At 41.5% G+C, this 12,695-nt stretch overlaps 1 protein-coding gene across 5 annotated transcripts in view; it reads right to left on the bottom strand.

Moving 5' to 3' along the window:
* The window catches only part of znf423 (zinc finger protein 423), a 283,900-nt gene extending 271,681 nt beyond the window's left edge, over positions 1 to 12,219 (bottom strand). For all 5 annotated transcript variants that reach the window (XM_057835817.1, XM_057835819.1, XM_057835820.1 and 2 more), the window contains exon 1: positions 11,396 to 12,219. In XM_057835817.1, the coding sequence (XP_057691800.1) occupies positions 11,396 to 11,435 (40 nt within the window). In that variant the 5' untranslated portion in view covers positions 11,436 to 12,219. The remainder of the gene's footprint in view (positions 1 to 11,395) is intronic.
* Positions 12,220 to 12,695: the final 476 nt, after the last annotated feature.

The raw sequence follows: 12,695 nt of genomic DNA, 5'->3' as shown, positions 1-12,695 counted from the left end.
GTAATTGTAACACAAATGACTTGCAGCTTGAACAGTACACTTCAAAAAGACAGCTTATTGTTAATGGCTGCTGTGACATAATTATTAAATACAAGTGTTTACTTTATGGTTTAAGGTTTTTTTTCCCCCCAGTGCATTTTTTAATAAATGCACGCACAATAAAAATAGCTGGGGCCATTTCTCGGTCATTATAAGTATTGCCGTTGGATTGTACTTTATGCTGAATGTTTTACCATCACAAAAGCTATCAGAGGAATCACACACAGACAGATACAAAATAACGCCACATAGTAATTGCTAGATGCAGTCCGTGCCCAATCCACTCATTAAGTTCAGCCGTTTCGACAAGGTTAGAGCCGTTATCCGACTCCATAACGTTCATTTGTAGCGTTAGCCGCTAGCTAGCGTTAGCCTGGCTACCAGTAGAAAGCACTGAAAGCACCATCTCCGGAAATCGTGAGAACAAAGGAGGACAGCGGGTGAAAGCCCGTCTGGATGCCACCAAGAGTCTACTAAATGTCGGTTGAAAGTTTGGTGAACCTCCCTTAAGCCACACTCCATCACGTTTTGCTTGTAGCGTTAGCTGCTAGCGTTAGCTTACCGAGCTTTTGTTTGATTGGCTTCCTGATGATCACGTGACTCCCTACGTAAGCACATTCACTGCTTTCTTAACGGGGAATGAACATAGACGAACAACACAGAATCAAAGCGGGATGAAAAGACTATATTTTCTTGTTTTATTAATTTACCGAATTTACCGACATGGTCAAAATTACGTCGGTCATCGTTAAGAATTTCGGTGACGGTAAATTTTCGGTTTACCGCCCTGCTCTACTCTAGATACGAATTTAATTCATTCCAGGACCTAGTTTTTAAGTCAAAATGGTCGTATGTCGACCAGGATTTTCCCATAAGAATACATTATAATTCGATTAATTCCTTCAACAGCCAAAAAAACTACGCTAAATCCTTCATAAATACTGCAGGTACAATCATAAATAGCAATTACACATAGTAAAACAAGTTATGAATACAAATCGGAATAATGATAATATTATAATTAATCAGAAACGAATGGGGTTGTATTGTGGCGGTTGTGTTTTGCATGCTGTTCCTTAACGCACCGTGTGACTGACAAGAGTGTGAGAGACGTACGGATGAGAGTGTGATAGACGTACGGAAGAGAGGCAAATTTTTACTTAAGTACTCGCCGTTTACAATTTTTCATGTTTTGTTGTTGGCGTCGGCTACGGAGAGCAGTAGCCATGTTGTGTTGCACAAGTTCTGAATAAAAACCTGACGAAGCTGGTGACCTTCTTGCCAATGTTACGATAATAATAATAATAGTCACCTTAACTTATAAAGATTGGCAAACGGAGGTCAGAGGAGGACCGTCGAGATCATGGACATATTCCGGCCGTATTGTCGAGCAAGTTCCCTGACGCGCACACCACGCTCATATTTTTCTATCATTTCAATGGTAAAAGTCACCTTTTTTCTTTTTTCACCACCTGCACTAACCTTCTTGGGACCCACGTTGATTTCTATCACAAGAAAATCCGGCACGCTGCCGTTTTGCGGGAAAACAATGAAATTAGTGCTGCAACGATTAAATGATTAACTCGAGTATTCGATTTGAAAAAAAGATTTGAATTAAATTTTGCTGCTTCGAATATTCGTTTAATTAAAGTGGCGTTGTAATGGTTTGTTTTGAAAGTGTTTGCATTTAGCTTTATGGTTCTGGGTGGATACACTGCCTCAAGTCTGCCTCATTTCACATGGCTGAATCCAGTGGCTCCCTGTTAAGACAAACATTGGCTCAAACAAAAACTTGGCTTGTTTTTTTTAATGCATTTGTAATTTACTTTATAGGTATATTTAGCCGTTTTTTGTGGGAATATGTGTCCGAACCAATTGTTAAGAGCACTGTGTTAAAAAATAAATTTTAAAAAAAAGTTAATATTTTATCGCATTTAAGTTAGCGGACGTTTGCTATGTAAGTTAGCTACTTGTTCTTTTGTTGTACATAGATGCTATTTTATTTTATTTTTTTATACCGTTTGAAGCTCAGCTCAGTTATTTTCATTTTTTATGTTCCTTATCTGAATACTCGATTATTCGAACTAAATAGTTCATCGATTAATCGACTATTAAAATAATCGATAGCTGCAGCCCTAAATGAAATTGCAACGCTAATGTAAATCGTCGTATTTCGAGCATGTCGTCATATGTCAAGACAAAAGACGAGTCAATTTTACGTCGGATTTTGAAAGGATAGTATGTCAATGCGTTTGTATGTTGAGGTACTACTGTAATAATTAACTGAGCTGAGCGTTTTCTCAACTACTAATAAGTGAGCTATCAGTACCTTGATTTCAGTGTGTTTGACAATTTCTCTTCAAATGAACCCTCTCACAATGTCATTCATTACACGGAGTTGAAAACCTTTGACTGTGTTGTCTGTGTAGATTTAAATGTCTTATTTCTCTGCTACCACTTCTATTCTGTTTAATTTCATTAGCTGTCACTGTTACTTTCACACTGTCTTTTGCTGTTACCCCCACTCATTCTATTGTATGGCTCACAGTAGGGCTCACTTGCCCACTTTGACTGGAAGGTAAATGGACTTGGAAAAAACAACTAAAGACTCAAGCACTAAAAACAGGCAATGGTTGCTCTATAGTGAACCTGAATACAAAGGCCGGTCAAAAGGTCCATTGAAAAAGGAACATGACACAGTCAGCTTGTCTTGTTTAAGACTTCACAATACACACTGGTCCGTCTCACACAAACGGAAGGGAGACAGTCATTTGCATGGCCAGAGAGCTACAACAGTGCGCTAAAGCGTTACATAAAAATTGTAGACCTTTGAGGACAGGGCCAAAAAGCAGCAAATCTAATGAATATATTATGAAACAGGGACATATGAAAAGGGGTACTGGTAATTGCCCCCACCACTAATGTTTAATGTACGGCCAGTATCATAAGAGATGGGTTGAGGAAGAAGTTAGGGGAGAATTGCTATTGACCGAATAAAGGACACAGGGAGAAAAGCTTGAGGAATGGAAAGTGTCCACAATTGTGTATTCAAATCATGCAGTGATGACTTTAATGCATTTACCTTCACTGACGGCAAAAGACATCCAGTCCATTTGAACTATGGGATGCTGGCAGTGAATGAGTACCTCAAGCCCTCAAAGTTCAACTGGAATGGGCGTCTATCGCAGTCAACTGCAGCAAATGGATCTAAATGTTAGTCACAAAGGCTCAAGTTGCATAAAAAAGTCAAGTTAAAGTGGATTCCACGTCTATCTCCAGCAATGGCAGTCAATTAGTTAAGTCCTTTGGGACCATCGTGCTGCATAAGTATTGGAGTTAAGGTCCAGTGAGTTCGCAGAAGATAAACAAGGCCAACAAAGCTGCAAAAATGGCACAATCCTGGTCCGTTATGCCTGGTTTCCCCCATACACACACCAATGCACGAGCGCACCAGGTCAGCCACTGATAAGGAATTCATGCCAGCATCCAAACACAATCGCCATTTCTGGTTACAATCACACAAATGCCATACAATATAAAGTGGAGCCAGGCCATCAGATGACATAGCCCTCACACATCTGTCAGCATCAATCCATTTGCAGACCTGCTGGGGAGGGGATCAGTCATACGCTACACTGCCAAACAGTATATAAACATTAAGGGTGTAACGGTTCATGTAAATTAGGGGTGTAACGGTACGCAAAAATCTCTGTTCGGTACGTACCTCGGTTTTGAGGTCACGGTTCGGTTCATTTTCGGTACAGTAAGAAAACAAAATGTAAAATATAAATGTGCTGGTTGTTTATTACACACCTTTGTGCTTTCAACAATAGGAACATTTGCCTATACAAAGCTAGAATTCTGCTTAAAAGGTAGCAGGTATTTAAAGATAATCCAAAAACAATTTGCCTTTAAGACCCCGCGTATTGGTCAGCTTTCTTTCTGAAAGAAAGAAGAAAAAAGAAGTCCTGTGCTAAGGAGGAAAGCAATCCCAATGACAAAGATTTTACATGTATTTTACAAATGAAATACTTCAATGAATCTTTTTTTTTCTTATGAACGGTTTTCAAAAGCTTTATTGGTGAATTTTCTCAAGTTAAAGCGCCACACAGAAATTAATAAATTTAATTGTGTAAGCAGGATGTGTGTATTATTCTTATTATTTAATTACAGGTGTTTTAGCTCATTTCACTTTATTTTATTTAAATGGGCTATTATTTATTTATTATGTGTTTATATTTTACAAATATGATGTAGTATTCATTTATATTGTATATTTTATGTTGTATAACTTTAGTTCCGATGTGAATATTAGTTTCTACTTTTTTTATTGTTGTAGGAGGGTTTAGTATTGAACACAGGGCCATGTTGGTTATTATTATAGCAGAGAAGACAACTGTAAATCAACAAAGACAAGTCAACTGTGCCCCAATCTATCACTCAAGAGATCTGAAGGACTCAAAAAGTGGGTTACGATTGCATATTAGTTTGAAAATCGACTGGATCCACCGTATTTTTACACGAGTGACTTCTGGTCTGGCCGATCCTAGCTACTGGTAGTAGTATTGACGCAGGAGGGTCGCGTCTCGCATCAAATAATAAACTCTGCCGTTCTTTTCGCGTGCGTCGTGTTGAGCTGCTTCTGGGACGCGTCCAACACGCGGCCGCACTGCGACTGGTGTGCATTGGCTGATTGACTTTAACGTCCGCGTTTCACTACGTTCTCGCGGCGGCCACGTTTTTGCGCTGTTGACGTTTCTGGGTTATACTGTCCTAACGTGTTGGTCCTCATTGTAGTAGAGAAGACTGAATAAATATAATTTACACAAAGAAACTGTAACCCGATCGACTCACAGCCTCGAAAAGTAAGGGTTACATTACGTCAAAAACTCGTTCGGTACGCTTCCGTTCCGAACCGAGCACCACGTACCGAAACGGTTCAATACAAATACATGTACCGTTACACCCTTAATGTTAAATGTATTGAACCATCTCGGTTTTTTATGTTCGGTTCGGTTCATTTGCATACCGTTTCGGTTTTGTTTCCTGAACTTTTTTCCTCATAAAATTTAATATTAGCGGCAGCTAAGTGCTGCGTACAGAACCGAAGTCTCGTAGGAAATTCCGTTAGGGGACTTTAAGTGTCGCACAAACAGGGCTCTGAATGATTATTGTTTGCAGGCTCGACAAACTATGGCAACATGACAAATCCAAGCAAGAAGCTTGCGCTAAAAGAGCATGTTACTTCACTACTTTTGGCCCGGCCCGCCTCGAGCAGCCAGGGGCACGGCGATGGGCACCTGGGCCCGGCCGGATAGAGATGGTACCGCCAGTGCCGATGCTATTGAACACTTTTTGGCTGCCCTCGTTACCAATGGACAAAGACATTTGGCTATATTGGATAGTTATGAAGACAATTGCTGCATGGGCGGTGATGGCGCAGTTGGTAGCTTGAGTTGTCCTGGGACCGAAGGGTCAGAGGTTCGATTTACGGCTACGATTTGTATTCAGTGTTATTCGTCGTGTCTGGTAGTCACCATATACAAACAAAAGAACACAAAAAAATACACCGAAGAGGCACAATGAATTGCCACCATCGGTTATTTTTATTATTTACACACAGCTCCAAAAGTAGTTTGTCAAAAAATTTGCTGAGGAAAAAAAAACTGTTAACTCAGGTTTGTTTCATTCGGAGCCTTCAAGAGTGCTATAATTTTGCGTTCAGATCAACGTGAGTCCCATTACATTCAATGCAAGTGCTGCTGGGTTCCACCAATCACCAATTATATTAGCTTGTTTTGTCCCATTAAAAAAATAAAAACTCAAACCTATTCCCCGCTGGGTAGTCAAAGTCAATACAATTTCTAACAAAGCTTTCAAAAAGCCATTTAATGGTTCGACGAGCCTTTATGCAAAGCCAATACAACCTTTTACACAGGAGCGGCCCCTTATTATTAAGCAAACAATAAACTATACACTACACTACACATGCACTATTTTTTTAAAGTAACATGACACGATTGCTATTGATAAGTAGAATTATATTTTGGAATTTCTCTTCAATTTTGGCACAGAATACCTGCCACATTTATTGAGTGCATAGCATGCAGTGTATGGTTGTATGCACTACACTTTTTTTATAATAACGTATGGTTAGAATTCTTGTATGTATACAATCAGCAGCGTGCAGTGCCAAATGATGACATTCAAGCTACTGTAATTATAAAGCCAGATTTGGCTCGAGAAGATAGAAAGCAAAAACCAAGCAGCATGTGTGCAAAAAAAAAAAAAAAAAAAAAAGACAAAAGGACAGATTAAACGTGCTGTAACACAACAACAGTGTGGACTATCACAAAGGTTGTAAAAAGAAGAGTGACAACAATCTGTATGTTGACACGTTGATCAGCCGAGTCTCGTAAAATCAAAGCTCTAAACTGGATCGCAATTTAATGACATTTCCCAACCACAATTAATTTTTTACTTTTTTGGCAGCTTGGTGCCACTTAATTTAATGTCTTGAATACTTAACAGACAATAACATTAAATTGTGGCAATGAATAATTACTGTCCCAGAGTCTCTTATTACATTGACATAACAAAAAGACATTATATTTCACTCCACATCTATTTCTTTTAAAAATATGAAGCGAAACACACTTGTCTCTGCAAAACGACCGCAAACAGGCTTCCAGTAAGATGTGTGTGAAGTGCGGCCAGGCTCAGTTCTTAACAATTCAACTCAATATCTGTTTACATGATGCCCGTAACACTCCGGGAAAGTTAAAATGAGAAAGGGTGAAAACAATATGAAGATGCTGAAAGGAGGCGATTGAGTGAAATTGATGCCATTAGCCTGGAGGAGTTGACTAGCTTGCTCTATCTCCTCAGTCCCTCGCTCTCACAGTCAAAAAAAAAAAAAAAAAAAAAAAAACACGTTGGGCTTGGCTGACTGTAAACAACAATCTAAACAAACCTAACAGACGCTCAAGAGTAAGTGCTCCCTGCTTCACCCCCCTTTACCGTCTCCTGCCGACCGCCGTCTCCCTGTCATATGTACTCAACTCCAGTTTAATGTCCTGCAAATGAAGCGGATTTATTAATGTGTAATTAAGTAATAATCATCACTACATAATGCATGAGGGACTCAAGGGACTAAGAGCTGAGAGCGCGAGTAGAGATAGGATAGAGAGGTTTGCGGAACAGACCGAGCAGGAGATTTTTGCTGCTGCGCCCCACTAAAGACGCACATTAAAAACGGATTAATCCACTGAAATAATATTTTGATAAGACAGAAGCAGCGGTTGCTCACTCGATCGCTCGCTACCTCCTACTCACCCGCCTCTTCTTATCCCGTCATGCATGCATTTCTACCGCCATTTGCCCATGTTAAATTAACAGACTGCAATTAGCCGAGTGCCCCACTGCTCATAGAGACCTGATCAAAAGATGAGACAGAGTTGAAAAATGTTAAGGTTGAAACTTAAAGACTTCAGTTCGCCCATTTTTTTTTTTTATATTGACACTATCTTACAAATGAGACAAAGATGACAACTTTTAAATACACAGACATTAAAGCCTGTTGGACCAGTTGCAAATCGTTAAAACTTCAATCTACTGCATTATGTAGACTGCTATAACTCGAAATCAGACATCTGATGTTATGTTTGTGCTCCTTTACCACTACTGCAACGAGTTGAGACTGAATACAACGGTTTCCCTGCCAAATAGGACAGTCTATTTTGCCCCAACTGCTTTATGATACGATTAACAGCCAATTGTCAAATCAACAGATTTTGTACCGATTAATTGATTATTATTGGCGGCACGGTGGCTGAGTGGTTAGCACGTCTGCCTCACAGTTCTGAGATCAAGGGTTCAATCCCGGGCTTCGGCCTTCCTGTGTGGAGTTTGCATGTTCTCCCCGTGCCTGCGTGGGTTTCCTCCGGGAACTCCGGTTTCCTCCCACATCCCAAAAACATGCATGGTAGGCTGATTGAACACTCTAAATTGTCCATAGGTGTGAGTGTGTGCGTGAATGGTTGTGTGTCTCCTTGTGCCCTGCGATTGGCTGGCAACCAATTCAGGGTGTCCCCTGCCTACTGCCCGAAGTTAGCTGGGACAGGCTCCAGCACCTCCGCGACCCTCGTGAGGAATAAGCGGCATGGAAAATGAATGAATGAATGAATAATTGATTATGGCATGCAGCCTTGTGAAACCAAGCATCCACATATAGCACACAATTGTTTAGGATCAATTATCAGTTCATTATAGCCTTATGCCAAGTGCGACCACAGAGCCAAATAATAGATATGGTAAAATGTGATACTGTAAGATCACAGCATGACCCGTGAGATACCGACTTCCTAAGCTGAAAATGTGATTTCATGGTGTACTCGCTGTCAGTGGGAATGGAAAGCAGGAGATGGATGAAGTGGGACTTGGTGTTTTTCCTCCTATTGTTTTGGCTCGCCAGCGTCTCTGTAAGCCAGCCAGCGAGTCAGAGTTGGGTGAGCAGGTGAAAGACAGGAGAACATGAAAACACCGATAATCCCCCGGCGATGCTCACCTCGCTCTGGCCTCCGTCGCTCCCTCCTGCCTGCCCACTCACCAGCTCTGTGCAAGTGTTGCCCACCCCCAAACACCTCTCTTCCCCCTTTACCCTTCACCTCCCTGTGTTCCCTTCAACTCAATCTCCCACCTTCTCTCTCTACATCCCACAATGTCGGGTCTTGTCAAGCTGTCAGTCGGGCAAGGTGTGAAGGGGAGATAGCAAAAGACATGTACACACACAGATGCGTGACTACACATCGGCTTATGCAAGATAGACTACAAGGCCTGCGTCACCTGAGGTGGATATACACAGAGTGGCAGCGGTAGTAGTGGTAGTCCTTGCCCTCGACTTTGTTTCACTCTGCTTCACCTGACTAAAGCCAAACTGGTTATCCCTATGCTGACATCAGACTGCCTTTATGAGAGGACCATGTTTCCAATGAATGCAAATACAGTAAGAACATGAGAATGAAAATCTCCAAGGCATGTAACAAAGTACCAAGCAGATGATTTGTATGTGGACACTACACCGGCATCAATAATATTGCAGTATCAAAAAGCCACATCGTAGATGTGAAGAAGGAGGAACTCCATGTTTGAATACAATGCTCCAGCCAACAGTATACTGTCAGCACTTCTTTTCACCATCCTATTATGCCATAACATTGGGTACACCTGCATAACTGGGCATCATCGAGTACAAGGTTTGAGGGCAATTATCATCAACTTAAACTTGAATTGCAACAGTGAGTTTATTGATTGACTGTGCCAATGGAAAATAAACATCATTATTATTGTCAAGCCAGAAAATTTGAAACAGCACATACATGTGAACTACTGTGATTAAACTAATATTTTGACAAGTGGGTTTATAATTACTACAGCGGCGATAAGACATACAGTATGTGAACTGTGATTAAACTAATATTTTGATAAGTAATTACTACAGTGGCGATAAGACATTTTCCAATATATACTGTACTTGGTTGGAATTATGATGGCATGTTTTTGTTTTGGGATATGATTTTTTTTTTTTCTTTTGCAACCAACTACAAAAAAACAAAACAAAAAAAATACAAGAAAGTCCATGCAAGAAAATGCCTACATTGTTCTACTTACTACAAAGTTTGGTTTTTCTTGTCCAGCTTTTTCAGTTTAATATAAAGGGGAAATGCAAAAATACACGCAAGAAAAATATATCAGGTATCATCTTTCAAGGCTGTTTGGTTTTAAACATTTATTTTGGTACAATTCCAAAATTTTATGCAATACATTGAAGCGCACTTTTTAATACGCGTAGAATTAATGGAGGTGGTAATATTGAAACTGAGCACTATGTTATTTTAGGAAATATCGGGGTAGTTGGAGAACATGTTCGAGGTGATTCAAAGTGTAACAAATATCTGAGACATTAAATTATGTTCACCAAGAGTAATTGGGAAAAACTGCAGAAGATATTGACTTTTCTGAGACCAACTACAAGTTGATAGACCTTTTGCACTACATCAATGAAAAGGCTTTATCAATTGTCAAGCATAGAAAGTTTATATTGTCAGGCTTGACAAACAATATTATTCAACTGCCACTTCTATACACGCAGATGCTCATAAAATATACATTCAGGAGAAACATAATGTTACAAAATGTTATAAAAAAAAAAAATTTAAAAAAAAACTAATAACCCAATGAGAAATTAGGGGGGAAAAACTTAGTGGTCAAGTGAGGTTTTTTTTCATTTCCCAACTAATTTTATTAAAAAATTGCCTGTTTTGTAAAAACCAGTGGCAGGTTTTAATTGTGTGTAATATTTTTCTAAACTCGACCATTTCATTCTGGAACAGCATCCCGTTTGCACCAGGACTTCTTGTTTGTACTGTACAGATTGACGGATGAACCACACACCGGCAGATGTCTTACAAGACAAGAAATCCTCCTTTACGTCCTAAAGTTCTGTCAAACGCAGTAGCACGTTTGAAATATTATCAGGTCCAGTGGCTTCCTAGAAGTTCCGAGTGGACCAGGCTGTATGGAGGAAATGGGGGAGGGGGTGTCGACCACATGGTCAGCCCATCCCGTCGCCCATCTGGGTCCCATAAAGGAAACATGGAGGCCAAGGCCACCACATGCCCTAATGCATGATGCCCATTCACCCGTGCACTCAAATGAATACTGTGTTGCAGTAATGAAACAGTGGGATCACTTCATTCGTTTCGGAGAAACAAGTTTGAAATAAAATCTGAATTTTGAACATGATGGAAAAAAATAATCTGGCAATGTTATTAAAGCAGTCTGTATACATTCACCTAGAGATGGCATTATGCCAACGAAAGAAGACATGTAAAAGTAGAGAGAGAAAAAAACACTGCCGACTGGCATTCCTTGGATATTGGATGAGGAGCGTCAACACTTATGAAGCGCGATATGATGCAAAACGAAAACGCGTCACAAGATCAATTAAATACAACGGATACGTAGGGGTCAACAAAGTCTGAGTGACAAAACAAGCAGGGATAACACACTCCAGTCGAGCATATTAGAAGATGGAGGCAATTAGAAGACGTCAGGGGAGCCATCCAAAAGTGCACAATAATCAATTTGATACATTGATTTGACAACTATTGGACTGACCAATGCACTTTTCTGTGTTTTTAGTAGACTACAGCAAACAATTTACTCGGTTCCACTTTCAACCTGAGTCGGAAGAAAAGTCAAGTGGCTAAAAGATGCACCAGGGTTGTGCGTTACATCTCCGGTTCTGGCCGCACTGAATTTTGAAATGGAAAGTACACGACATGGGTTGTCTTACCTTTAACCGAACGCGGCTTGGCCTGTTTCCGTCTGGACATTTCTTCTCTCGATTGAAATCGTCTGTTGTTGCAATTTTCTTTCCTTTTTGTGCTCCGTTCCGTGTTTTCAGCTCACCGTGCAGGCGGGCACAGCCGAGGTTAAACCGCCCTCCTCCACCTCCACTCGGCCCCGGCTTCTTCGCCTGTTGCAATGCGGCACCTTCGCTCGCACGAGTCGGCGTCTCGGGGGCTAAGAAAATCACCGCGTGGGTCCGGCGACACCGAACCCAAAGAGCGTGGAGTCGGCAGCACCTAGCGTGAGGTGTTAGCTCAAGCTATACGAAGAGGAAGCAACCTGTAGAATAAATGCATTTGGGCTAAACGCGACACTCTGAAGGAATATGTTCCCTTACTAATGTGAACTAGTGTCTGTTTCTATGTAGTTTAGTTAGTCTTTGCCCTCCGGGAAATCGTCGCGCGGGCTCCGTCCCTCGACTAGCAGTGCTCGGGTGGCACGGACATGGCGCGTCTCCACCCCCCTTGCCTGAGGAATTTGACAACGAACGTGTTATTATTTCCCAAAGCCCTGTGCCCTGTGGTGTTAATAAGAGCCAGATATTCGCTAGCCTCTGTCTCCCTGCTTTTTCTTTGTCCTGACTCTGGCTACCAGTCTCCCTCCTCCTCCTCTGCCTGCCTCTGCTGGCGGGGCTGCGGCGCAGACACACATAATAAAGCCAAGGCAGGCAGTGCTTGGCTGGAAATGTAGCCGCGTCCCAGCAGGGGGATGTGAGAGAAGGGTCCCGGCGGGGGAGCGCTCTGATCCCGCAGGGAGCAGCTCGGCACAGCCCGGGTTGGCTGAGGCAGAGAGGCAGGCAGGGCTTGACGGGGAGAAAGAGAGAGAGAGAGGAGCGGCGAGCGCGGGAGGAAAGTTGGCCGACAGTGCCTACCCGTGGCCAACCGTTGCCACTACGCTTGTGTCGAAGAGACTGCACTAGAAGGAGATAGAGCGAAAATATGGAGTTGGATTCCAGTGAGTTCGGTGAAACTGATTAGGTGATGGGTTTGGTGAAACTGATTAGGTGATGGGTTCGGTGAAACTGATTAGGTGAATCAGTTTTGCAACTTTGAGCCAAAGGGCCATACTTACGGTGGCCCTGAAGTCGCAAAGCATTTGTGATATTTAGCTCAATGTTTAGGCCAGTGCTTCTCAATTATTTTCTGTTACACCCCCCCCCAAGGAAGACGTAAATGTTTCGCGCCCCCCCCCCCAAACTCTGCCGCCACTGTAAAAAGTATCATTTGTCTATAATATTAGTATTA

Source organism: Corythoichthys intestinalis, chromosome 5 (genome assembly GCF_030265065.1).
Source record: "Corythoichthys intestinalis isolate RoL2023-P3 chromosome 5, ASM3026506v1, whole genome shotgun sequence".
Lineage (NCBI taxonomy): Eukaryota > Metazoa > Chordata > Actinopteri > Syngnathiformes > Syngnathidae > Corythoichthys > Corythoichthys intestinalis.
Note: the sequence above shows the minus strand (reverse complement) of the source record. Positions and strands in the feature narration are given on the sequence as shown.